The 27115-nt window shown below is 39.4% G+C and overlaps 2 protein-coding genes and 1 long non-coding RNA gene across 3 annotated transcripts; 1 reads left to right on the top strand and 2 right to left on the bottom strand.

The window, feature by feature from the left end:
* Positions 1 to 3636: 3636 nt before the first annotated feature.
* Positions 3637 to 11704, bottom strand: LOC309636942 (UPF0690 protein C1orf52). The gene is made up of 3 exons (XM_082410794.1): positions 11378 to 11704; positions 10538 to 10736; positions 3637 to 4302 (listed from the first exon to the last, which is right to left on the bottom strand). The coding sequence occupies exons 1-3, from the start codon at positions 11651 to 11653 to the stop codon at positions 4229 to 4231; spliced, it is 549 nt and encodes a 182-aa protein (XP_082266920.1). The 5' UTR covers positions 11654 to 11704; the 3' UTR covers positions 3637 to 4228.
* LOC309637012 lies at positions 11688 to 16318 on the top strand. The gene is made up of 2 exons (XR_014250342.1): positions 11688 to 12094; positions 15970 to 16318. It is a non-coding gene; the product is annotated as an uncharacterized lncRNA (long non-coding RNA).
* Positions 16296 to 27066, bottom strand: BCL10 (BCL10 immune signaling adaptor). The gene is made up of 3 exons (XM_082410718.1): positions 26725 to 27066; positions 19929 to 20217; positions 16296 to 18184 (listed from the first exon to the last, which is right to left on the bottom strand). The coding sequence occupies exons 1-3, from the start codon at positions 26779 to 26781 to the stop codon at positions 17829 to 17831; spliced, it is 702 nt and encodes a 233-aa protein (XP_082266844.1). The 5' UTR covers positions 26782 to 27066; the 3' UTR covers positions 16296 to 17828.
* Between the last annotated feature and the right edge of the window lie 49 nt (positions 27067 to 27115).

The following is a 27115-nucleotide window of genomic DNA, read 5'->3' as shown; positions in this document are numbered from 1 at the left end:
GGGTTACTGATTGTGGTAGCCATGAACTTGGCTGACACTGTCAAGAACCGGTGTAGAGAAGAGAACAACGTAGGGTACACTGGCATTTGAGGGCAGTTGGAAGAGAGGGGGCCAGAGAGAAGAAATAAAGAGAACCAGGAGAACACGGGACCCTGGAAGAAACCAAAGGAGAAAAAAGTTTCACATCAATTAGGATGTTTTTGACGGAAAATGACACAGAACTTAAACTGGTTTAAATTCTCAAGATTTATTGGCCCATACAACTGAAAATACAAGCCTCAGGAGGGTCACCCATAAGCCCGGGTGAGGAATTCTCCTTACCATCAACACTTTGCAGTTATACTGAGTGCTACTATGTGCTGGCACTGTTCTAGTCGATGAACAAAACAGGCAAAATCCCTCCTCTTTGGACTGTACATAACAAACGCTTCTTGGTATCTCTCTCTCTCTCTTTTTGCATTAAAAGGCAAATGCGATACCTCAAATTAGGAAAACTGTGTGGAGGGAGATGAAGAGAGAAAACTTCAGAATATTATGCAAAGTTCAAAACATTTGCTGGGAGCATAGCGCCTTTTTGTTGGAATGTCTGAACTTCTGCACTAAGTGATAATGGAGGTGTGAAAGCAGTTCACTACGGACATGAAACTCTAAAATCCAAAATACCACCAATGATATGTTTTAAAGCCCAGTGTGGATTTAAATGTCACCGTTTTTAACTTATCAAAGTTGCTGGGTTCACTCAGATACCTATAAAAATAATTACATTTTTCAAATATCCCCAGTGGGGCTTTGTTTCTAACTGAATTGTATGGCAATATGTTTTACATGTAGGTCATGTCCAAACCTGCATTGCTACATTCATATTTTAATTAAAAGTACATAGTTTGCAATAAAAGGTAACCTCACTCTCAGCCATTATATCCAACTAAGCACTATCCGTTTCTCAAATCAGTGTCTCTTCTCCAATGCCTTAGTTCACTCAGACACTTATCACTCTATTTAGACTACAGCAACTAGTCTTTCTGACTCGACTAGTAACCTACATATCCATCCTCCTCATGGCCGCCAATGTGATTTTGCCAAAATGAAGATGAGTCCTTTGTTCTTATCATAATGTCTTGCACCCAACAGGTTCTCCATAAATTTTGCGTGGAATGGGATGCAGATTCTAGCCTGAGCTCTGAAGCTAACTCTTGGTGTATCCGTGTATTGCTTCATCTTGCTGGGCCTATTTTCCATTCTCTAATTTGGGGATGATAAAACCTACCCCATTTGGTTTTTGGCAAATAAAATACTACTATATGATTGAACTCTGTGAATTCAAAAGCACTACACAGCATTAAGGGTTAAGATTAGAAGCAAGTCCAAGTAATATTAGTATCTTAATGGCTACAAAGCAGGGTAAATTTTCTCAGTAATGTTCTTTGATTCCAGTTTTCCGTAAAACTCTATAAAGTTATTTATACTTTGAATTTTAAAATATGGCCCACGAATGCTTAGTTCTTTTCTCAAATTTTGTCTTTGCGCAGAAGTCCTTCATGCCTGATGCGACCTAACTTCCTTATCTTAAAGATGAGGAAACAATCAGAAATATCAAGTGACTTGATTCTCTAAAAAGGAAGCAACTTGGATAGAGGATTTTCCTAATCTTCATGGATTTTTAGAAGATCCTTCTCCACTGGGTTTTCACTACCTGAACCAAACAGCACCTTATCTACAGTACCCACATGGACACTTAGACATGTTCCCAGGACATCTCTGAAGGGGGGAAAAAAAATCCATTCTCTAATGTGGTGATAGATGTAGAGAGTGACATGAAAGTCCATTTTCCAACCAGGGATATTTCTGCAGAAGGTGAAGCAATCCATAAGCAAGTTCATTTCCCCTTCTGTTACTTGGCCATACTTTGAAAAGAAACCTGAGATACAAATGGCTGAGTCAGACTGCCCCAAAATATTTAGCCTCCTTCTTCCTAAATTCTCTCTCCCACTCCTAAATTAAAACTGGCTTGACCTGTACTCACATAGGTGCACATCTTCCAGCAGTTGCTTAATCTCACAAGTGTAGCAACTTCCTTTCCTGTTTAAAATACCAGAATATTTACCCCCTCCAAGGAAAAGTGGTATTTTGTTTCTCCCCTCCCCAGTTCTGCTACCTCATGGAAAAGAGGCTCAAAGCACCACTAGAGACTGATCTAGTGATCTTTTGTTCTCTGTCACAAACTGATTGATACAAGATAGGAGTTGAAACAATGAGTGGTAAAAAGAGGGTAAAAAGATTTTCAGACAGTGGCTTGCTGGTGTTTTTTTTTTTTTTTCTTGTATGAGGTTCATTTTCACGCTAGTTTTTTAAATCTTGTAATATTTCAGTAACTTCTGAGATATCTGTTCCACCAATACATTCATCCAGACTATAGATTTTTCCAGATTTGGGAATCACAACCTCATATTTCCATTTGTTTGTCACATGGACTCATGCTTTACCAGTTGATGCCACTCCCTAGTACATGATACCACTGCCCTCCCAATTATTCATGTATAAAGATTTCAACCTTAAATAAAAAGTTTCTCATCAATTACTTCAACTTTGGGATTCAGATACTTGTAAACCTAGAGGATAAGCAGCTGTAGAACTGGATTTGTAAGTTTAAGATATAGTGGAAGCCATCATACTCATGTCACTTCCTCAATCCACAAACACTATGACTGGCACACTTTTAATGACTTTTACAAACTTTAATCTACTTGATCCATGTTCTCAAAAAATTTTATAGTTTTTCAAATGTTGGTTTCCAGTATGGGGAAAAACCACCAGACTGGGGATTTTTAAAAACTGAATAATGTCCTGTAATTAACTCTTGTCTCTTAAAGGCATGTAAGAATCATGGAAAGACTGACGCAGTATATAACCTCTCTTTTTTATCTTTCAAAATGTTACAAATAACTTCACTGCATTTTGGACTGCAGAAGTCAAATCTAAGATTACAATCTTCCTAAATACCCCTTGTTGATTTTATTACTATATGCAAAGCATTAAAACAGGAGCTGGATAGAGAAAACACATAGGAGTAGGGTTGCCAGACAAAATATAAGATGCTCAGTTAAATTTGAATTGCAGATAAATAAATTTTTACTATAAGTATTTCTCAAATATTACATATACTAAAACATCATTTGCTGTTTATCTAAAATTCAAATTTAACTGGATATCCCGTAATTTCATTTGCTACATCTAGCAACTCTTTGTAGAAGATCCTTATCTTTGGCAAGCTTACTATTTAACAGGGAAATTAATGATCATAATATAAGGCATATATGATAAGTGCAGTAATATAATCAGGGGAGAAGATCTCTACTGATTACCACAGAAGAGTACCTGGAAGAGATGGCAACTGCAGTTCCTAAAAGATGACTTTTTTTTTCAGTAATATTTTTAATGGTCTTCAGGACGTATGGATCATTATAGAAATAAGGAGGGCAGAGGAGTTTCCTCCTGAGCGAAGAGGACTAAATTCTGATTGGCAGATAGGTGGTTTAGTGTGATATTTTTGGAGTTCAAGTGTCCTGAGTTAAATCTCAAATTCATTGCTCACTAGCTGTGTAACCGTGGATAAATTAATCTCTATTATAAAATGAGGCTATTAATACCTGCTTTATTAGGCTGAGGATCAGAGATAATATATGCACAAAGCACTTGGAACACAGGAGGCACTCCCTAAATGGTAATACCCACTATCAAAATGTCACATGGCAAAGAGGGTACTTGTCACAAATATTCAAATGTTAATGTTATGCAGTAATAGTAATATTGGTAATTTTATTTCCATGATCTATTTACACTGTACAAACACTGCTGAAAAGCACCCTACAAGTTCACAGTACAATATATTTACTTTAAAAATATACTCCTTTATAAAAGGTTCATAGAACATTGGCATGTCAACATGGGATGAAACTCAAAGCATGTCACCAATTCTGTGGTAGCAAGAATGCTTCCAAGTGTTGTCAATTTCACAATCACAAGTCACCATTTGAGTTTTAAATACATATACGTTTTAAATAAAAAATGAATTCTACAGTGGAAGGTTCCTACACCAATACTCATTAGCTAATTGACATATACTTTCATGGAGATGTTGTTTCATAATAATTTATAATATCAATTTAATCTGCCAAAAAAAATCATTTCAACAAAGTTTCACAGTCCAAAAATTCTTGTCATTTGTTTTCTATTTTTTCTTCTTTGTTGGTTCTCCCGGTTCTATTTTGCGCTTTTTAGAAGTATGCTCTTCTTTTTCATCATCTTTAAATAGGAAAGGAAGAGTTTCAATCAGTAATTAAAAAAAAATGTTAAGCATTAAAATTTCATTGACTCTATACCAAAATCATAATCCTCAACTAATGTTTCTTTCAAAGTTTTCTAATAAAAAACACAAAAATAACTTTCAGAACTCTGATTTTAAATTGCAAGTAAAAATAAGGAATTTTTTGAACTGTAGTGTTATACAAAATCTACAGTGATCCTTTAGTGCTATATTAAGGTAGCTTAAAATGAGAAAAATCAAAATTTGTTCTGATAAAGCTATTCTCAAATATTCTACAGTATATACATGGTGGATATTTAAATATATAATCTACACGTTAAGAATGGAACACATTCTGTTTTTTCTCTTTTTTTTACAAAAAAAGATGTCAATTTAACCATGACATTACGTAAGTGTCTATCAGCTAGTCTTTCCCCTCCAATCTGCTTTCCCTCCCCCACAAACACCTCCCCCCATCTCATCCCCCCACCCCCAGCCCCACACGTGCATTTTGAAGTTAAAAAGGCTCTCACAAGTAGATGTTTCACTGAAACTGTATTTTCAATTTTGTCCTATGTAGGTAGTTCTACTTTCTCCCCCATTCCTAGGATGGTCAGAATATTCCAAAGGCAAGAGAAAAACAGACTTCTTCCCCCACTTCATATTATGGAGAATTTGGGGGGGAGGGGAGAAGAACCTCAAATTAAAACCATGTCCTTTATACTTTTCTAAAATATTATTAGTACCTGTATTCACAGAAAATTTCCAATTAATAAATAAAAATACTGTAAAACCTGAAACAGTGGGCCCTTTTATTCAATTAAAACAATCCAACTACATGTTTCAACAAAACACAGGGTAGCACAGAGCAGCTGCTAATTCCCATCTCTCTGAACAAACGCATGGCATTATTTTAAGAACTCCACGTAGATGGAATAAATAACATGTAGAAAATGTTATGATTTATAAAATACAAAGTTATTTTAAGCACATTACTGAATTCATTGTACTTTATTTTCTCAATCAACAGATACTCAAAGTTCAATAACTACCATGTGGTGGCCTATAAAATATTTTGATGTTGAAAGGGGACTTCATATTAAAAAATTTGGGAAGCCATTGATATCAGAACATAAACTTTTTTTTCTCATTTCAACTTCCCTTTTATTAACAGTCAAAAAAACAAACAATGCCAATTTTATTGTTATTACTTAACACTTCACATTACAAAAGGACTTTACAGTCATTTTTTACATGTTATTTCTCGATATTCTTCTGATAGAGACTGGGGAGCTCTGTCCTATTCTTTTTTTTAATCGGATTATAATTGACACACAATATTAGTTTCAGGTGTATAAACATAGTGATTTGGTATTTTTATATATTATGGAATGATCACCACAATAAGTCTAGTTACCATCTGTCACCATACAGAGTTATCACAATCTTATTTACTATATTCCCTATGCTGTATATTACATCCCTGTGCCTTACTTATTGTATAGCTGGAAGTTTGTGCCTCTTAAACCCCTTCACCTACTTCACCGGTCCCCCAACTCCTTCCCCTCTGGCAACCACCAGCTTGTTCTGTGTTATCAATGAGTCTATTTCTGTTTTGTTTTGTTTGTTCATATGTTTTGTTTTTCAGATCACAAACTCATTATGGGAAAAATAAACTTAAAACCTTAAGCCTTCAATTCCCTTCTGCTAACTACCATACTCAGAATATTTCCTTTGTTGATGTGGACAATAATTAGTATCAACAGCAGGTAATGCATCTTCAAACACAGCATGGTGATGTTATTCATATATTTCATAGAGCACTACAGATTTATGTAGCCAGTATGATAAAATACAATTCAGATCAACGAATCATCCCAGGAATTTACAAAGCAAAGTTTTAAACATTAGTTTATCATGTATACAAAAAAATACTTGTTCTACAAACCAAATGATGAGGCACACAGTTTAAACAAGCCAAGGCCTTTGTTTTTAAACTGGTGCTTAATTATCATCATGCTTGACTTTTGAGATTATTTTCAGTAGTAATATAAAAATTGAAATTACTTTCTAACTCTACTAGAAAATGTACTGTTAACATATATTAAAAAGACCATCCTGAGACACTTCTGCGTTTAATCTGTCACTTATTACAAGTACATTTACTGAATAACAACAAAAACACAAACTACTGAGGTTGGAAAAATAACTTCCTACCAGTCACTGAGCAGAAGAGCTAATGCCATCTAGTGATATAACAAGGCATTGTCTTAAAAAAAACCAAAAAGATCTTGAAATGTCCGATCATCAACTTTACTGAGCTTCTTACTCTGTGCCATATACTACAGATGCACTTGTAAGGAAACAATTTTTCTGTTATGGAATTCATGTCACTTGAGGTAAACAAGCTTAAATTATTAATAGAAACTAAGGTTCTAAATTCTTAAAAAAAAAAAGCATTAGCTACTTTAGTTAGACCTTCAGGATTAATTACATGTTAATTAAGCTACAATAAATATCTAAGCCTTAATCATCTACATTTTACAAACACTAAACAAGTATTGATAAGTAGTAAGGATTTATGATGAGTTTTGAATTTTTCCCAGCTTCTTTTATCTGGAAGGAGTTAACTGGCAAAAAAGGCCAAAGGGCAGAAAATGAGAAGGAAAAATAAAAACAAAGTAATTTGATAATCTAAAAATGAGATTATTTAAGAGTGTGGAGCTTCTGTGGCTTCCCTGGTGGCGCAGTGGTTAAGAATCCACTTGCCAATGCAGGGGACACGGGTTCGAGCCCTGGTCCAGGAAGATCCCACGTGCCGCGGAGCAACTAAGCCTGTGCGCCACAACTACTGAGCCTGCACTCTAGAGCCCGCGAGCCACATCTACTGAACCCGCGCGCCTAGAGCCTGTGCTCTGCAACCAGAGAAGCCACCGCAATGAGAAGCCCGCTTGCAGCAACTGGAGAAAGCCTGCGCACAGCAACGAAGACCCAGTGCAGCCAAAAATAAACAAACTAATTAATTAAAAAAAAAAAGAGAGGGACTTCCCTGGTGGCGCGGTGGTTAGGAATCTGCCTGCCAAGGCAGGGGACACGGGTTCGAGCCCTGGTCCGGGAAGATCCCACATGCCGTGGAGCAACCAAGCCCATGCGCCACAACTACTGAGTCTGCATGCCACAACTACTGAAGCCCGCACGCCTAGAGCCTGTGCTCCACAACAAGAGAAGCCTCCGCAATAAGAAGCCTGCGCACCGCAACGAAGGGAAGCCCCCGCTCGCCACAACTAGAGAAAGTTCGCGTGCAGCAATAAAGACCCAATACAGCCAGAAATAAATAAATAAATTTAAAAGATATATCCACCTGGAAAAAAAAAAAAGAGAGCAGATTGCTCCATCTCCTATTGAAAAGAAAAAAAAAGAATGTGGAGCTTCTAATACAAGATATTTTATGAATTAAAAAAAAAAGAGGCAAAAAAAGATGTTGGGAAATCGATCTGTGAACATAGTATGGGAGTTTGAAATGGCAAAAATCACTTCTAAGAAGGAAGGTATTCATTACAAAAAGAAGACAGTTACATTCAACAACCAACATTAAAGTCAAAATTGAAGATTTCAGTATTATCTTTTAATCTTATGATCCAGCTTTAAGCTGGCTGAGCACGGGGGTCCTTTTGTTTTTTGATATTGCCAACATCCACTTTCTAATGGAGGACCATCATATGATCAAAAGGTCAGAAATTACCTATGGGAATAGCAGCATTCTCTCAGGCATATTTCCTGCTATCTGAACTTAAAAGGCAAGCTGGAAAAAAAGATAATTCTTTCTACTTCCTTGTCCTGGTATATAAACCTTGCCTTTTCCACATAGGAACAAAGATAGGAGAGCACCAGCCTATGACACCCTAGATTGAATATCAACTCTAGTGGCCTTATTGCCATTCTTCCCACAGGACAGCTACTCCTCAAGCACTCTCGCTTGCAAAACATCAAGAGACTAAACCCCAGTTTAATATGGCATCATTTCCATTTAAAGATCTGAATTTGAATTCCTATTCTGCCTCTTCCTAGCTGTGTGAATTTGGGCAATTCTTTAATCTGAGATTGTCTTCTTGTCTACAAAACAGTAATAATGAATCATGTACCACTTCTGTACTAGGTTGCTAAGAGTAACAAATTAGAAAACTTGTGTGAAGGTACTATTTTAGAGCTCGGCATTTTCTAGTTTTGTGATCTTGGACAAGTCACATAAGCTCTCATTTTGACATTTCCCTATCTGGTTTCACAAGGTGTTGTAAGGATTAAATGTAATTTATGCAAAAGTGTTTTTTATTAATTATATAAAGATACTATAAAATATGAAGTATTTTTAATGTCCACTTCATTTGGCATGTCCAAAAAGATGCCATTTACTGAAGAGGTACCTTCACTAGTGACTTCTAGTTCACACTGGGAAGTCAGGGAAAGAAATGGGAAAGCCAGGTAGAATCAAAACTGGAGAGTAATATCCTTTATAGCAAAAAAAGGATACACTTCAGAATGTGTATTGCATTTAATTGTCACATCTCTTTAGTGTCCTGTAGTCAAAAATGTTTCCTCAGTCTTTGTTTGACTTTCATGACCTTGATACTTCTGAAGATTCAGCTAGTTATTTTGTGGAATATCCCTCAGTTTGGGTGTGTTTGTGTTCGGCAGGAACATCACCAACGTGATGCTGTGTTCAAGTGACACTCAGTTTTGATTTGTCCTGTTATTTATGATGTTCACTTTAATCGCTTGATTAAAATGGTGTCTGCCAGGCTTCTCCACAATGAAGTAACTCCAAAATGAAGTTACTATTTTTTTCCCATTTGGAATTAACAAGCATTAATTTTGTGAAGAGATACTTTAGATCTGAATTAATATCCTATTCCTTAAAAAAAACACAAACAAAAACACAAAAATTGGAGTAAGAACTCCTACCAGTTTGTTACCCTTTCTCTTGAAACAAACAAAATTCTCTGCAGTTGTAAAATGAGCTAAGTAAGTAGCAGTTGTATTATGGGAAGATCAGAAATTTGTTTAACAAAACCAGCACATTCTTTCCATAAAAATGATAGTCAAAAATATTTAGTCCAATAATCCACTGAATACTCACAATATACTACAAACTGTATTACAAACATGAATAACCCCTGGACCCTGCTGTTTAAGGAACTCATCTTCATAAAGCAGACAGACTTATGAACAAAAAATCACATAGAAGGTGGTAAGTGCACATACAGGGTACAGAGGAGCAAATAATTAACTAGAGGAAGGTAATATTTGAGATTTAGATATTACCAACTCTCTTTTTCTTAGAGTTGGATTTTAAAGGATGAATGAGTTTACCAGCCAAAGAGGGAGGGAAAATCATTCCCGACTAAGGTGGAACATATATTAAAAGGCATGGAACCATAAAATAGCATGGTCTATTCAGTTTTGAATTTTAAGATCTTAAAGTTCTACAAGGGGGCCATCTGAAATGAGGGTGGAGAAAAAGGCAGGGCCTATGATAGGGGGCTCACTCTGCTGCTGGTGAAGGGTTTTAGGCAAGGGGGTGGGTGGGTAAAAGTATGGAAGCAGAGATTACTGTGATTACTTACAGTCTAAGCCAGAGATGGAATTATGATATTATGAACTAACGCAAGACAACTAAGTCATTATCTTATTACTATTTTTAATTACTATGTAGTAATACTCAGTTAAGTTCATTTTGTGACACTAATTTTGGCTCTAAAGCACAATTGCTTTAATATAAAATGAAGCCATCAGCACTTCACAACTGCAGTCACAACAAAGAGTTCATGAAATAACTCACGCTGCTTTAATAATAAGGCATCCTAAATCACATATACTACTGGTTGAGACATCAAAGATTTCACCTGAAATCCTGAATATTTTATGACCCTTCTCAAAAACACTGCAAAAGGGAGGGAGGGAGACGCAAGAGGGAAGAGATATGGGGATAGATGTATATGTATAGCTGATTCACTTTGTTATACAGCAGAAGCTAACACACCATTGTAAAACAATTATACTCCAATAAAGATGTTAAACACACACACACACACACACACAGAGCAAAAGACATCCAAAGACCATCACAATCAGTTTGCTAACTGACTAGATTGAAGTTTCATTCATGAAACATCTCGTTCTCTTAAAACTCATCACAGGGACCAAAAGGCATTGCCACTGGAGTCTGACTTTCCTTACCTGATTCCACCGTCTCCTCCCCTTCTGGGAGAAGCCTAGCTTTCTTAGCATTCTGCGGGGCATCATCACCATTGTCCTCATATATGTTAGACCATTTTATTGCCATATCCAGCTCTGGAGGGGGAGGTTTCTTCTCAGTAGAGTAGGTCTCCGGAGGTGGTACATAGTTTGACTTCCATATTTTGAATTCCTTCGGAGGCTGTTAAGCAAACACATTAAGAAACACTGTGACGAACCGAGGTTCCTATAATCGGTATGGGCACATGCACCTCCCTGCCGTTCGCTTATTGTTCAGGCTGACTTTTTTTTTTTTTTTTTTAAGGTTTAAAGACATATTTTTCCATCAAAATCACAACACTGTTAAGTGAAAAGCCAAAGGGTTCCCTATACGAATAAAGCTATTAACTTTTAGTTACCAAAGAAGAATCCAGTCTCAGAGATACTACGCCAAGGCTGACCCCTTCAGGAGGCTGCAGCAGACACTGTCTTGGAGGCAGCACCGCAGGCACTTCGGCATCAAAGGGAAGGGGTCTCGGGGAGAAGCTGCAGCAGGGGGGCGGGGGAGTCACCACCGTTAGTCCTCTCCGCGCGGGGTCAGGGCACCGAGCGCGGAGGTTTGGGTCTCCTCACAAGGGGGCGGGGCTGCGGATCCGGTCTGACACCCACCAGGCTGGGGGAGGGGGCCCGGGCTCCCCAGGGTTGGAGGTGGGAGAGGGTGGTGCGGCATCCCGCAGGGGGTGACTGCGTGTGGGGGGCGGAGAGCTGGTCCCCAGGAGGGGGCTCAGGAGGAAGGGGGCGGAGGCCGGGGCCTAGATCGGGAAACGGGGTCGGGGACCTCACCTCCTCTGGCGCCTTGACGACGTGCCTCTCCCAGTCTATCTGTTTGTTGAGCGGATTGTAGAGAAAGGCCGGGCGAGTCACGCTCCGGAACAGCTCGTCGGGTCCAGGCAGCCGCTTCTCCGCCTTGTTCCCACAGCCGCCCGCCGACTTCGCCGGATCCGGGGCCTTACGACTTGTCTCCTCCGGCTCGCTGTTATCCTCCTCGTCCGAGGAGCCTGAGCTGCTGCTCCCGTAAGCCGCGAAATAGCTCAGGGGATCCTTCTCTTCCGCTGCCATGACGGCTGCGCGCGTCTACCGATGGCTCCGCCGGAAACCGGAAGCCGTGCCACGGCCCGCCCCGCAGTTGGCCCCGCCCCAAGTCTCGCTGATGGGCCCGGAGTCTGCACCCCCTGGCGGCTGCGCCGTGATCCTGCGGCCGGACTGAAGGACTGAGACTGGAGGCGGGGCCCCGCACGTCCTCAATCAGAGGTTTCTAATGCTCTTTTCTGAGGACCCTTGAGAAGAGACAGATCCTCAGGCAGTGGTCCAACCAAACTTTCAGATTCAGTAAGAATTTATTAAAGGCACAGAAAAGCTAAAAATTTTGTCTTTTCACCGCCACCTTAAAGCCCTTGCCCAGAGAGGCCAGGATTTCTTCCTGATCCTGCCGCATCTCTTCCTCGAAATAAAATTACTCTCAATGTGCTTCCCCTCAGTCGTCATGGAAGACCTCTATGGGTAAGTGGACTTACCAAGTCCCAAAGTGAATCCTCTCCTGCTTGACCTCATTCCAGCACACTCTGAGCAACCTCCTTTGATGGCACGTCTCTTGTATTGCATCACACCACTCTGGGGGTCCTCCAAACTCTCTGGATTCTTATTGTCAGCCTCCTTCCATGCCTGCTTTGCTCTGTACGGCCCTTAAACACTGGTGTTTCCCAACATATTATACCAGCTTTCAGCAACACTTACTAACAATCTGTAGAGGGTGTTACAAAGTTGCAAGTCAGACCATCCCTTTCCAGGGCATTAACTACCTTAATGCTTGTGACTCCCAAATCCGGGTCTCCAACTCCAGTCTCTCAAGTTCTGGATCAAACCTCCATTTGGCTCTTAAACTTTATGTATGGACATCGTGCTGGGGTCTCAAACACCCACTTAAAGATCAGTAACTTGTCTTTACGTATAACTTGCTTCTGCATTTGTGTTCCCTCTCTTAGTACAATAAATGACATAACCACGTGCCTAGCCACCAAGGGAAACTAGAAATCTTTGACTCCTCCTTGTGAACTCAGAGGGAATTATACCCAAGTGAAAGCAGTAAAGTTGGTATCAGTGTAAAGGTTCACAGGATGCCTGTTCATTAACACGATACACTCACCTCCAGGAGGCAGAGAAGATGTCTTATTCACTCTTTCCCAGTCCCATAGCACAATGTCTGTGAGCTCCTTCAGGGGAGGAGTTGGAGTGTGCTTTGTTCATTTTTATATTCCTAGTACCTAGCTCAGTGCCTGTCACTGAGTAGATGATCAATAAGTATTGTGGATTATAATTTATGAGGGTGTAGATCTGTTTCTCAAAATTTTCCACCCAAGTACCTACATTGACAAAGGAAAATGATGGTCCCAAAGTGCAAAGTTTGGGAGCCTCCAAAACCATCCTCAGGCTTGGTAATTTGCTAGAAGCACTCACAGAACTCTCTGAAAGCTGTTTTACTCGTGATTATGGTTTATTGTAGCTAAAGGATACAGATTAAAATCAGCCAAGGGAAGAGGTGCAGGGTGCAGAGTGCTGGAGCTTTCCACATGCAGGGCTTCCGGCTGTCTTCTCCCAGTGGAGGTGTAGACAGTACTAACTTCTGCGGCAAAGACATGTGACAACATGCATGGAGCCATCTGGGGAGGCTCACCCTAAACTTAGCATCCACAGTCTTTATTGGGGATTGGTCATGTGGACATAGCCTCCAGCCCCTCCAGAGGTCAAACTGATACAGTATGGCCCAACGCCCCTTGAGCATAACAGTTTTTTAGAATATAGTATAATACCCTGAAAATGTATGCAAATGTTATATACTAGTCCCTAATACAGCTCTTTTATTTCAATATACAAAAAAGAAAGAAGAAAATCCAAACTTCTCACAATGGTCTGTAAATGCTTCCGTATCTGATCCTCGCTATCTGTGAAACCTCATCTCAATCCAGGCTCCTGAGTTCCCTAGTCATCCCTCATACTTACGTTCCAGCCATACAGGCCTGTGTGGTCCTCACTAGCTCATTCTTGCCTCAGGACTTTTTGCACTCGATGTTACTTTTGCCTAAACTTCCTACCAGAACTTTACACAGCTGGCTCCTTCCTTCTTATGGTTTAGGTCTCAGCTCAAATGTTGCCTGCTTTGAGAGGAGTTCCCTCATAATGCTATAAACACTTTGGTCCAAGTTACTGTTTAGCTCATACATGCCCTATTTTGTATCCACAGCAACTAGAATTATCAGGGTTTCCTTGTTTATTTTCTAACTGTCTCCCCCAACTAGAATGTGAGTTCTCTATGAGAACATAGACATTGTCTGTTTTGTTTATCACTGTATCGCCAGCACCTAAAATGATAGGTAATCAATAAATATTGAATTATGAGTGAAAAAATACACAATCTCCACCCTTACCTTTCTGCCGTCTAGGAAATGTTAATAAGAGAGCATGGAGTTGTAGGAAGAACACTGATCTTGGAGTCAAACTGCCCTAGATTTTAATTCTAAAGAGCTGTGCCACATACTTTGAGCCATATACTTTATCCTGAGATTGTTTCTCATCTGTTAAAAAAAAGTAACAATAAAACCTTCCTTGCAGAGTTGTTATTAGTATTAAAAACAAGATCACACATGTGGAAACACCAACCACTGTATTTGGCACCCAGTAAGACTGTGGTTTCCAAACATTGTTGCACGTTGGAACCACCTAGAAATTTTTACTCACTTCTGATGACTGGCTTCCACAGCCTGGCATCCGGATCTTTAAAAGCTCTCCAGGTGATTCTGAAATAGGCAGCAAAGTTTGGGAACCACCACAGTAAAGGGCAACTGTCTGATAATTAAATAGAGTGGCAAAATCAGAGTAAGGCCTTTAGGAGCAGCACTCAAGTTGCCCACATATTGTTTGTGCTTAAATTTAGCTCTTCTTTCAGAAAGCCCTCAAAAGATTACATTTAACAACAAAGATGGAATCGCTGCTTGGTTAGCTATTTTTTTTCCCTCCAAAATCAACAATGTACTTATTTATGCAGTGATACAAGATAAGGACAGAGCCTGAAACTTCCTGCTCCCTTTCACGCTGCTTAGGTAAAAGGACAGTAGCCACAAGACTTAACTTCAACTTTATACTGTACACAAAATTACTTTGTAATGGATCATAGAGCTAATTGTGAAATGAAAACAACTAAGTTTCCAGAAGAAAACATCGGGGATTATCATCACAGCACTGGGATAGGCAAAGATTTTTTTAAACAGGAGACAAAAATCACTAACCACAAAAGAACTAATCATTAAACTAAATTAAATTTTAGAAAATGTTTATCAAGGGACTTCCCTGGTAGTCCAGTGGTTAAGACTCCACACTTCCAGTGCTTCCACTGCAGGGGGCACGGGTTCTATCCCTGGTCAAGGAAGTAAGATCCCACATGCCAAGTGGTATGGCCGAAAAAGAAAAAAATGTTTATCAAAACAAACCAAAAACCTCCCAAATAAAATTTAAAAATTCGAAACAACAAAAAAAATTGAAAGCAAAAAAACTGCCATTATCCTGGTAAGTTCCAAATTTGCCAGTGTTTGCCCTTGCTCTAGGAATGACATGCTGACCAAAGATGGAATTAGCTCTTGAAAAAGTGAGCATGAAAAGACATGCAGGAAATGTAAATGCATATTGCTAAGTGAAAGAAGCCAGTCTGAAAAAGCTACATATTGTATGATTCCAACCATTCAGTATATGACATTCTGGAAAAGACAGAGCAATAGAGAGAATAAACAGATCAGTGGTTGCCAGGGCTGGATGGGAAGGGGTGGGGCGGTGGGGGGGGGGGGAAGAGGAAGGGATGAATAAGTGGAACACAGTGGATTTTTAGGGAAGTGAAACTATTCTGTGTGATAATATAATGGTGGATGCATGTCACTATGCATTTGTTAAAACATGTAGAACTGTATAACACAAAGAATGAATCCTAATGTAAACTATTAACTTTAGTTAATAATAATGTATCAAGACTGGTTCATCAATTCTAATAAATGTACTAATGTGAGATGTTAATGTAGGAAACAGGGGGTATATGGGAACTCTGTACTTTCTGCTCAAGATTTCTGTAAACCTAGAACTGCTCTAAAAAAGTCTCAATTTTTTTAAAAGCAATTTAAAAAAGTGAGCTCGAAGGTGTTATTTTTATATTAAGTGATAATTTTCACTGCTGCATTAATCAACCCAATAACCAATTGCACTATATCATGTCACACTGTCATTCAAATTTATACATTTTTGGCAACAGCTGGTTTTCAGTGTTTAAAGGAAAAATAAACTGATTTCATAGGATTCAGAAAACCAAAAGCCTAAGTTTGTTAAAACCTTAATTTTAGGGCTTCCCTGGTGGCGCAGTGGTTAAGAATCTGCCTGCCAAGGCAGGGGACACGGGTTTGAGCCCTGGGCTGGGAAGATCCCACATGCCGCAGAGCAATGAAGCCCGTGCGCCACAACTACTGAGCCTGCGCTCTAGAGCCCGCGAGCCACAACTACTGAGCCCACGCACCACAACTACTGAAGCCCGCGCGCCTAGAGCCCATGCTCCGCAACAAGAGAAGCCACCGCATGAGAAGCCCGCGCACTGCAACGAAGAGTAGCCCCCGCTCGCCGCAACCAGAGGAAAGCCCGCGTGCAGCAACAAAGACCCAACACAGCCAAAAATAAAATAAATAAAAAAAAAGAAAACCTTAATTTTATTGTCTACATAGTTAGTCAACAGTCTGAAAGAAAACTATAAATATAGGTGCTACACCATATCTAAATTATGATCTTTGATTCCAAATAAATCCTATTTAAATTTTTAAAAAAGTAACTGCATATCAAATTTTATTTTAATGAAATGAAAAGCTTGCTTCTGCTTTTGAAAAAGGTTTCTTTAAGTATTATGCCACTATTTTTTTTTTTAATTGCCACTATTTTGTTATGCTACCCTGGAGGTGAAACATATTTCTCCATAATCATTAGAAAATGTTTATACTACAAAAATCACCCAGTCTTTAAAATTTTTTTAAAGTCAATATGCCAATCTTCTTCATGATTGATAATTTCATCAGTCCATCCAGAAGTGCAACTCCATCTCACAACCTGAATTAATGTTTCCTATTAAAATTGGTACATATAAAAAAAGTTTTAGGTATTTATTTCCTATTGAAAAATTTGAAACTTCCAAAACACAGCACTACAACTTAACATTTATTCTTAATAGCATATTTCCATCTCTGCTTTTTGCAAGTAGTGGAAATATATATGAGACAGATATCTAGAATAGATATAGTTTAATGAAAACAATGAAAGATTTATAAATTTGTAAAATTAGTCAAACTTTGTCATAGAACAAAAAGACATATCTAGCTAATGGCCCGCTTGTTCCAAATAGTACTAAAAACAGAATTGTCACATATACACACACAAAAACCATTTTGTTCTAATTATTTCAACTGTACAGTGGTCCTCATTAAAAGGGAACAAAAAGTACAGAAAAAGTATTTTTAAAATCTCATTAAATTATATGTAATAACTGAAGTTTATGCCAAGATTTTTCTTTAGGAATGAAAATGATAAAGCAAAGAGTGTGAAAATCTTAAGAAAGTAGTATTAATTAGTAAGATTAATAAGAAATGTATTTTGGCAAATTGACACCGTAGGTGGCTCAAACTCCATTAGATAGATATTCCTCTGAATCAGAAGGGGACTTTCTAAGTGCCTGTAAGCCCAATTGAGTGGGAAAAAGATTCTTTTCTGTACGCTGGCAGTTTTCCCAGCAGTGATTGGCTTTATTACCGAATACGAACAGCTTAATTCTGAAAATGTACTGTTGAATGGTTGGAAAGGACTATTAGACTGTGAAATTTATTAGCACAAATGCACAGAGAAGAAACATTGTTCCCAGCCTAAGACTCTATTCTCAAATAGAGAAATGTTCTCTATTAAAATTAGTCTTAAAACATAAAACAAAAGTGAAAACACTAAATTACCTCAAAAATGAAGAGAAAATACTGGAGTACATGATCAACACGACTTTAGCTATCTACAAGTATGCTTCTTTTATTCTAAAAAATTCTATTTACAAAGTATGTTTACGTTGCATTTTAAGACATGTATCAAATGTTAATAAGTCATTACAGCAATTTTATAAGATTCATATCCTTTCAAATATTTTTTGTCATCATTAAAAAAATTAAAAGGCAGTAAACTGTCATTGCCGCAAAAGAGCACGTGATCTTAAGGGAAGAAACATCTCACTAGAGTTTCCACAAGTTCCTTCTTCTTCTAACTGCAGCTCTGGTGGCAAAGGAGGAGCCCCAGGGTCCCCAGGTCTAGGAAGCGTAGTTGAAGAGAAGGTGGGGTTTTCAGTTCTGCCTACTTCTAGGACAGGCAAATTCAGAGAAGAATCAGTAGAAAAAAAGGGGGCTGTGCTGGATTCTCCTTCTGGATGGTATATGACGGTGGATGCTCTCAGTTTTTCAGAGAAATTACTGTCATCTGAATTTGATCTGGAGAGGTTGTTTGTGGCTCCATCTGGAAAAGGCTCACAGCTGCTACATTTCAGTCCTACAATAAAATTATTCAGATGTAAATGAAAAGTAACTAGAAAACTGAGTCCACACCCATCTTCGAACTTTTTAAAGATTACACAAATTTAAATAGCAGTTTATGAATTGTCACAATCCATTTCACATTTTATCTGCTTTTCCTGACAATCATGAACCATACTATTATTTACATTTTCTAGATATAGAAATAATCTCAAGGAAGCTAAATGACATGCTACAATTCACATTTAATTTGTGTACTTATACTTAACCATTGAAGGACCTGGAAAAAATAAAGTAGTCCCTAAAATTATTCATAAAATAAGAAATAGCTTTCACAACTAAAAAATATTCTTTAGCACTCCAGCACACACAAAAAAAAAAATTTACCCCAATTTTGAACTGGGTATATGCTAAAACTCTATGAGTTAATTACTTCCAATTCTTGAATCATGGGGTGTTACAAGTGGAAGGGATTCTACAGGTCATTCGGGATAGCCTCTCACTATTAGAGACGAGAAGACAGAGGCCTGGAACAGTCAAGTCATGCCCAACATTCCAGGACTACTTCATGCAAGGGGGATGGCTAGAACCCAGGTCTCCTCTTCACATTAAATAGAGAATGTCCTGGTTCTCAACCTAACAGTTTACTTAAATGACAGAGGTTGTTCTGAACAAAGAATTCTATCATATCCAAAGGGTATAGCCAACAATTAGCCTCAGCGTGGAAAGAATAAACACAAACACAGTTTATCTTTCTGTTAGGCTTAGCAAATATTCAACCCAATGGTCTACAGGCACAGAACTTCCTGAGTTGACAGATTTTAGGTAAAACCTGCAGAGTCTGTAAAGTACATTTGTACGTCAATTTTTTCCACTAGTTTTTCAACTTCACAATACAGTCAGCATTTCTGTCCCATGGAAGAGAAACTATTTTCTTAAATATGGCTCAAGGGGAAACTTCATCTGTGTTCCAGCATGGATTTATAGACTTAGTTCCTTAAGGGAAAAGCCCTAAATTACTAATTTCTGTTTCCCTTGCCTAGAACAGCTGGAATAGAGCTGTATCGCATGCACATTTATCTTAAGTGCTCTGTAGAGAGAGACAGAGAAAGATGGGGGTTTGGAGGGAGAGGGGGATTTAAATCGTGCAAACAATTCTACACAGCATTCCAATTTAGTGAGTGTGTGCTCTGGGGTGAGGGTGAAATGGAAGAGGTAAATCTGCTACTCCCTTAATCTCAGTTTTATGCCTCTCTCATTTTGCAACACTGAGTGTGATTCTAGTGTTTAAAGTTACATATAACTTATACAAGATGATTCTTATCAACATAAGCCACTACTTCATCGTGTGATCAACTGGTGGGAGAAAAACTATCAGAGTTTATCAAAGGTAAAATACTTTACCTATACACTGTTCTTTATGTGTGATATGCATTTTCAGGGGTTACTTCTGAACAGATTAATCTTGCATTCTGCTGACTTTAGAAACAAACTCCTGTGTATACTGGGATTTCATTGTAGTTGTTTTCTATAAATGTGTTGTTAAACAAATATAAATACAGAACACTGAGTGATATTTCACTTTTGCAATGTAATGACATCAAATAAGGTAAAAAAATGCAAACTGAATGTAATTCTGAAGGTTGAACTTTTTGAATAAAAGCAAAATGATCACTTCTAGGTTTTTGTTTTGTTTTGCATTCTACTTATAAAAGCATTGTTACATTTAAATAAACTTTTGGATAACGAAGATATCTTACCTTTCAGATGTTCTAGTTTTATATTTCTAAGTTTTAGCACTTCATCTGTAATCTTCTGTATCAGGAAGTTCTGTGTTTTTTCTCGCCGAATAGATTCAACCAGGGTATCTAGTCCTTTGGGGTTTTCTTGTAAGTAGTCTAACAATTTTCCAGCCCTTTTTCTACTTGATGTTCGGCAAGAAATTTCTTCAGTGTCTTCTCTACTGAGTATTTTTTTTGCACGTAGATGATCAAAATGTCTCTCAGCTATGATTTTTTCACACAGGTATACACGCAAATTTTCTAAAGCCTAAAAGATATAAAAAATGCCTCAATGTATTTTTTTTTTAAACACCTAAGGAAATCACAAAGGTGACTGATTAGTTAGGAATCTGACTGGTGAGAGAAAACATCCTGAAGTCAGGAGGCTCAGCCCTACTAAAGGCATGCTATTAAAATGAAGGTCCGGTTAGACAGAAGTAGGTCCCTGACTAGATATTCCTCACTGCTTCTGAACTGCTCTGATCTCATCTTCACATCTATAAACCAAGACCAAACTGTTGTGAGGAGGGGGCCAGTCTAATCTAGGGGGCTTGGGTCTGTGGAAATAGGGAGGTCTGCTGAGGGCCTTCAGGGGTAAAGTTGAGAGCAGAGGTTACTGTACATTTTAGTTTCCATTTAGCAAGGAATCCAGGATTAGTCAGGACCAGAGAGGATAACTCAGTTTATAACTTTCTCATGTTATTAATTTTCCATCTTTCTAGAGTGAAACCACACACACACACACACACACACACACACACACACACACACACGAGAGAGAGAGAGAGAGAGAAAGAAAAAGAAAGAACCTAAACCAAAAGGGACCATACTGGGTCTATCTTTGGAGTCAGTTGGCAAGACTATAGTCTAACTCAGCCTTGGTAGAAGGAAGGTAAAAAGGTATGGGGGGAAAGAAACCTAAAGGAATAGTGGATATTGGAAAAAATTAAAGAAATAAAAGAAATCACATAAACAGGCCTAGACCTGAGAAGTGCCTAACGAGGTTTAATTAGTCAAAAATCAATGTGGGGCTTCCCTGGTGGCGCAGTGGTTGAGAGTCTGCCTGCCAATGCAGGGGACACGGGTTCAAGCCCTGGTCTGGGAAGATACCACATGCCGCGGAGCAACTAGGCCCGTGAGCCACAATTACTGAGCCTGCGCGTCTGGAGCCTGTGCTCCGCAACAAGAGAGGCCATGACAGAGAGAGGCCCGCGCACCGCGATGAAGAGTGGCCCCCACTTGCTGCAACTAGAGAAAGCCCTCGCACAGAAACGAAGACCCAACACAGCCATAAATAAATAAATAAATAAAAATTAAAAAAAAAAATCAATGTGGGTCCTAATAAATGGTATTAACAATTTGATGTGAGTGACTGTATTATAGCTCCTCCATTTACTAAATATGCGATCTTGGGTAACTTAAATCCTCTGTGCCTCAGTTTCCTCATCTGAGTGTTATGAGAAATAAATTAACACACGTAAAGCACTTGAGAAAGTGCCTGGTACATAGTAAGTGATGAGTAAATGTTAGTGATGATGACAATGATGACTAACTTGATTCACATTGACAATGATGAACTAAAGACAATGGAAAATCTTCAAAGTATATGAGAGTATATGGTGGCAGAAAAGTAGGTTGGGTGAAGGGTTCCTACAGTTCTCAGTCCACTGAATTCCCACGCGAAACATTTCACATATCTAAATGCCAAATATGCCAAGTGCTGAGCAGTGGGTATGCAAAGATGTACAAGACTTGAAACCTGCATGCAAAGGGCATGTGGTCTAGTTGAAGAATACATTATCAACTCAAGCTAAAAATTATGAGACAATGGAATATGACCTGGAAAAAAAGATATAGGTCAAGTACTGGGGAAGCAACCAACTCTGCCTCCAAGACCTGGGAAATTTACAGAGACTACACCTGAGCTAGAGGCATGAAAGGTAGGCAATGAGGGAAATTACATTTCCCTATAGTCAAAACCTCATCAAAGGTTTATAAATAAGAGGCAATAAGAAAACTTTTACAGAGGGTTGGGGGAAAGCAAAAATTGGGGTCAAAGGAGAGCAATTAGAAGACTGCTGCAAGATCTTACATATGATAAGCTGAGTGCATGAATTTAAGCTGTGGGGATGAGGAGAGAGAAAAATAGATTTAAAAGATGAACTCCTTGGAAAACCTCATTTGTTGTCATTTCTACCATACGTTGATGATTCCTAAATTTTCCTATGTGATCAAGACTTTCTCCACCTAGAGATCCCAATGGTACTTAAAATTCAACATGTCCAAAACCAAATTTGTTATCTTCCCCTATCGTTTTCCTCCAACATTCTCAACTCACTTGCGAGTACCACCATCCATCCAACCATGCTATAAACCTACAACTCATCCTTGACTTTTCCTCTCTTTCACTCACTTGGCACATTCGATCGATCACCCACCCACCAAGTCCTGCCAATCTACCCCGATATTTATCTAAGCTGCCCCTTCACTCCATCCCTATGAGTAGCATTGCCCTAGTTCGGGTCCCTATATATCTTGCATCGACTATTAACAAGACACCTAGCTGTACTTCTTCCTTCTCTCCCCACCCCGCTCAAATTCTTCCTTCACACATCTATCAGACCTTCCAATTTTTCAAGAAAAAATGGAAATCTGGAGTGTTACATGAATTCTACCAATATTGAAATGTTGTTAGTTAATTTTTAAAAAATTTAAAACACTGTGTTCCACCTCGACTTAAAGGATGAAGTTTCTCAACCATAGCAGAATAGCAGAGAAGTGAAGAGCATGGCTCTGGACTCAGACCAACCTCAGTTCAAATCTTGAATCTGCCACATACTCCTGTGAGAGCTGGGGCAAGTTACTTAACTTCTCTAAGCCTCAGGTCCCTTATTGGTAAAACAATAATAAATACCTAGCAGGACCTGTAGGAGGACTAAATGGAACAGTGCATATGAAGGCTTGACACAGTAGGTATTCAATAAATAACAGCCACTTGACGATGGCAGGCAGGTGCTTCATAGTATGGATCCTGCCTACCTCTCCAGCTTACTCTACGTTCTGGAACTTTATGTTCTTCCTAAAACTGTTTTCCACTACATTTCTTTAAGTCGTTACCTTTGCCTTGTTTTCTTTTCCCATATCCCTATTCATCCTTTAAAATTCAGGACAGTGGTCATCTCCTTCAGGTAACTTTACTTAAACTCCCCCAAATGAGTACTCCTCTCCAGCCTTTACAGCACCCAGTGTATACACTTCACTTTTCTATACAACAGGACTCCACTTATATCTCCCAACTCACTCCCAGACATTCTCACTCTGTCCCACTACTCTTCTCAAAGTCACCAAGGGTCTCCTTATCACTAAATCTGATACTTTTCAGTCTTCATCTCACTTCTCAGCAGTGTGAACACAGTTGACCATCCCTTTCCTGAAATACTCTTTTCTTGTCTTATATGAATACCACACTCCCCTGGCTTTCTTCTCATCTCTGCGGCCATAACTTCTTACTTTTTAAAACTTTTCTATGGTCTCCCTTTCCCTTCTAGCTCTCAAGTTCCCCAGGTAAACTCACTTAATCCCACACTTTTATTTCTAGCTCAGATCTCTCTTTTGATCTTCAAACTTATAGGTCTAATTGTTGCTTTGACATTTCCACTTACTAATCTGATTCCACTCTCTTCCTCAACTCCCACATTCAAATCATCACCAAGTCTTATCATTACTATTTAAAAAATGCATCTGGAATTCTCCTGTTCCATCCATCTCCACTGCCTGTACCCTGATCCGAATCACCATCATCTCTCAACTATGTAAATTCCAAGGATCTCCTCACTAGTTTCCCTCTTCTCCCTTTTGCTCGCCCCAGTCCATACATTAGGCAGAGGGATTTTTAAAAATATATTTCTTCAATAGGTCTCCACTACAGTTGGGAAAAAAATCCCACTTTACTACCATCTGTAAGACCCTTCATAATCTGGCACTAGCCCACCATCCTAACTTCACCTCTAGGCACTCTCTGCCTTTTTCCAATTTCCCCAAGATCTTGCCTGCTTTAGATCCTTTGCAAATTCTATTCTGCCTAGAATGCTCTTTCCCAGTTCTGTCATAGCCTTCAGGAATCAGTTTAAAAAATGTAACCTTCCCTGACCATCCTATCTCAAGTAGATTTCCCCTCTTATCTTGTTATTGGCTCAACATCTGTTTGTCTCCTTCATAGTACTTACCATAATTTGGAATTATACATTTATTTGTTTTCAACCTTAAGAACCCACATGTTAAAAGCAGGCAAGAACCAGGTACATTCTGTTCAACTCTGTATATCCTGCATTTAGCAGAGTGCTAAGTAGATAATGTTTTGGATGAATGTAAAATTCATTGCACTTATTTTGTGATTTGCAGTTGTCATTTTACATGTCTCCCCCACCCCACAAGAAGTTGAGCTCTTCTCAAACTAAGACTGTGTCTTAGTTTTTAATTTTTGAACTGTTAGAATCAATGGCAGTATCAGTCTCACAGTGTGTAGTCCATATTTATGAAACTGAACTAAATTCAACAAAAAAGAGGTAAACAACTAGATGGAGCACACAGGGAGAAGGAGTATAGTGAAGAAGTGGGAGCCTGAAAAAAAAAAAAAAGAAGTGGGAGTTTCCAGGTGGATAAGTGGTGGTACAGTCAGTCCTCTGTATCTGCAGGTTCCGCACCCTCGGATTCAACCAACAGTGGATGGAAAATATTTGGAAAAAAAAATTCCTAAAGTTCCAAAAAGCAAAACTTGAATTTGCTGTGTGGGTCAACTATTTATATAGCATTTACATTGTATTTACAACTATTTACACAGTATTTACATTGTACTAGGTATTATAAGTAATCTAGAGATGATTCAAAGTATATGGGCAGATGTGTGTAGGTTACATGCAAATACTACGCCATTTTATAAAAGGGACTTGAGCATCCATGAATTTTGGTATCAGCAGTCAATCCCCATGGATTCATCACAACAGAGGATACAGCAGAAACAGCAAGTGGCTTTGGGGGAAGGATGATAAAAAGTTCAATTTTAGACAAAGTGAGGAATCTGAAGGATATAAAAGTGGATTTCCAGTAGATATTTGGAAATAAGCACTTAGAGTTGAGAAAGAAGGAAGCCCAAATATGTGGATGATAATTTTAAAACTCCTAAGGTCATAAACCATTTTGAAAACATCATGAAAAAAATTTCTAAGAAAAAAATGTGCACATATTTTTTTTCATAGATGTCCTGAAACGTGTCCATGATTCCCCAAGGTTATGGATTTCTTATATAGCTGTAAATTGAAATCATGGAGATGGATAATATCAATGAACTGATGGAAAAAAATAAAGGCCTAGAAGCCACCCTTCACATCTGTGTTTATGTACAGGCTTTATATCCTCCCACTTGTAACCTCTCACTACCTGTTTTATCAACTGTAAAATGGGAAAGACAATTATCTGCCTTAGAGGTTGTTGTACAGATTAAATGGGAACATTGTAAACTGTGTGACACAGTATCTGGAATACAGCAGGCCTAGCTCTTGAAGTTCATGTTTTTACTGGCACAAATCTTGAAAAGCACAACACTCATTTATTCTTTATTAGTTATCAATGTCCCAGTCTTAACTAGAATGTAAAGCAGGGGCCTGTCATTTTTTATATCTTTCCAGGCCCAAGAACAGTACTTTCCATATAATAAGTGCTCCACAATTCTCTGTTGAAGGAGGAAACTAAAGTACAAGTCCCAGTCATAACCAGTCTCCTTTTGCTAATGAGTCATACCAACTGTAATTATGAGTACAGTGTAATAAACCTTACAGGTGAGGGGAAAAGGAAGCACACATTTAAAAAGCTGCTGTCCTGTCCAATTCACAAAGATGATTTTGTATAAGTACTGCAGTGTTAAGCCAGAACACAATTCATGTTCATGTTGTTTTGAATTTGAATTACTATAAAGTATTTTAATGGTACTCATATAAGTCTCACATGGCAAAACAAGTTAACTAAAAGCAAAGGAAAAGAGAAACAAGTCAGACCTCAACAAAGTCATTCTTTACGAATAAATACTAAGATTTGTGCACTTCAGCATCCAAGCAGAAGAGCATAATTTAGCTGCTGAATATCTCCAACGTTTACCTGTAAATTAATTCTCCGCTTCATGTATTCATCCCCCGCCCCCCTCCGCGCCCCTTCAATTTAAATACGTGGGCGTTTGCTTACTAGGGGAATTCCGGGTTGTGCTTTCAACTGTCCAGCTTCCCCCAACCCCCTTTGCAAGTTTCACGTATTTGATCCACTGCTTGGGATGCTTTATCTGGTCCAGCTTTTGCTCCAGGTTGAGCCAGCAGCCAAGGCAGTCTGACTCAAGGATGAACTTGAGTCGTCGATCCCTAACAACGCAGCTCCAAAGCGCAGCTGGGGTGAAATCACCAGGGGATGGGTGAGGAGTGGGCAAGAAGCTGACTGTAAAGAAACGCTCCACTGAACAAGCTTTCAGAAACCCAAGCCCTGCTTTTATTCACTTAAAAGGTGGATTAACAGGTCAGCGGGCATCAGATCACTTCCACCAAGGTCCCTCGGATGCAGGGCTCGCCGTGGTCCTGCTGTGCCCGGACGTTTCGCTTCTCCGACCGCGGGCTCCTCCTCCGATTCCGACTCGGACTAGGACGCTGGGTTTCCTCGCCCGCAGGAATGCAGCCCCCCCCTCGGCCCCGCCCGTCCCCGGCCCTCGGCGGTGCCCGGGCAAGGTTGTGCTACTCACGTCCTTCTTCACTTCAGTCAGGTCCTCCTCGGTGAGGGACGGCGCAGTGGGCTCCATGGTGAAGGCGGGAGATGGCGCTTCTTCCGGGTGCGGGAGCTCGGGCTGCGCCGCCCCGCCCAGGCTGGGGGCTTCGGCCTCCGGATGAAAGGGCAGAAGGGGAGGCGGAGAGGGTCGGGAGGAAGAGGGCTACGCCTTCGAAAACAGATGGACTCGTGGGTCAAACTGTAGCGCTTCCGGCTCTGCCTTTGGGAGCCGAGGGCTCAGCCGACCTAAGCTTCCCGACGCGGAGCTCAGGTTCCCGCTCCTTCCCTCTCCAAGAGGCCCAGGCCCAGGCACCGCCCCTCGGTGAGGCCGGGCCTTCGGGAGAGCCCGCCCCATCTCTGTGGGAGCC

This window comes from Balaenoptera physalus, assembly GCF_965194825.1.
Source record: "Balaenoptera physalus genome assembly, chromosome: 1".
NCBI lineage: Eukaryota > Metazoa > Chordata > Mammalia > Artiodactyla > Balaenopteridae > Balaenoptera > Balaenoptera physalus.
Note: the sequence above shows the minus strand (reverse complement) of the source record. Positions and strands in the feature narration are given on the sequence as shown.

Bases quoted from the DNA above. Each gene is read 5' to 3' on its own strand.
- LOC309636942 (XM_082410794.1), bottom strand. From the start codon at position 11,653: ATGGCAGCGGAAGAGAAGGATCCCCTGAGCTATTTCGCGGCTTACGGG. The intron at 10,737-11,377 runs GTGAGGTCCCCG...TTTGCTTAACAG, and splicing joins TCGTCAAGGCGCCAGAGGAG to CCTCCGAAGGAATTCAAAAT. The intron at 4,303-10,537 runs GTAAGGAAAGTC...TCCTATTTAAAG, and splicing joins GGAGGAGACGGTGGAATCAG to ATGATGAAAAAGAAGAGCAT.
- BCL10 (XM_082410718.1), bottom strand. From the start codon at position 26,781: ATGGAGCCCACTGCGCCGTCCCTCACCGAGGAGGACCTGACTGAAGTG. The intron at 20,218-26,724 runs GTGAGTAGCACA...TATATCTTTTAG, and splicing joins TGACTGAAGTGAAGAAGGAC to GCTTTAGAAAATTTGCGTGT. The intron at 18,185-19,928 runs GTAAGATATCTT...ATTTTATTGTAG, and splicing joins AAAACTAGAACATCTGAAAG to GACTGAAATGTAGCAGCTGT.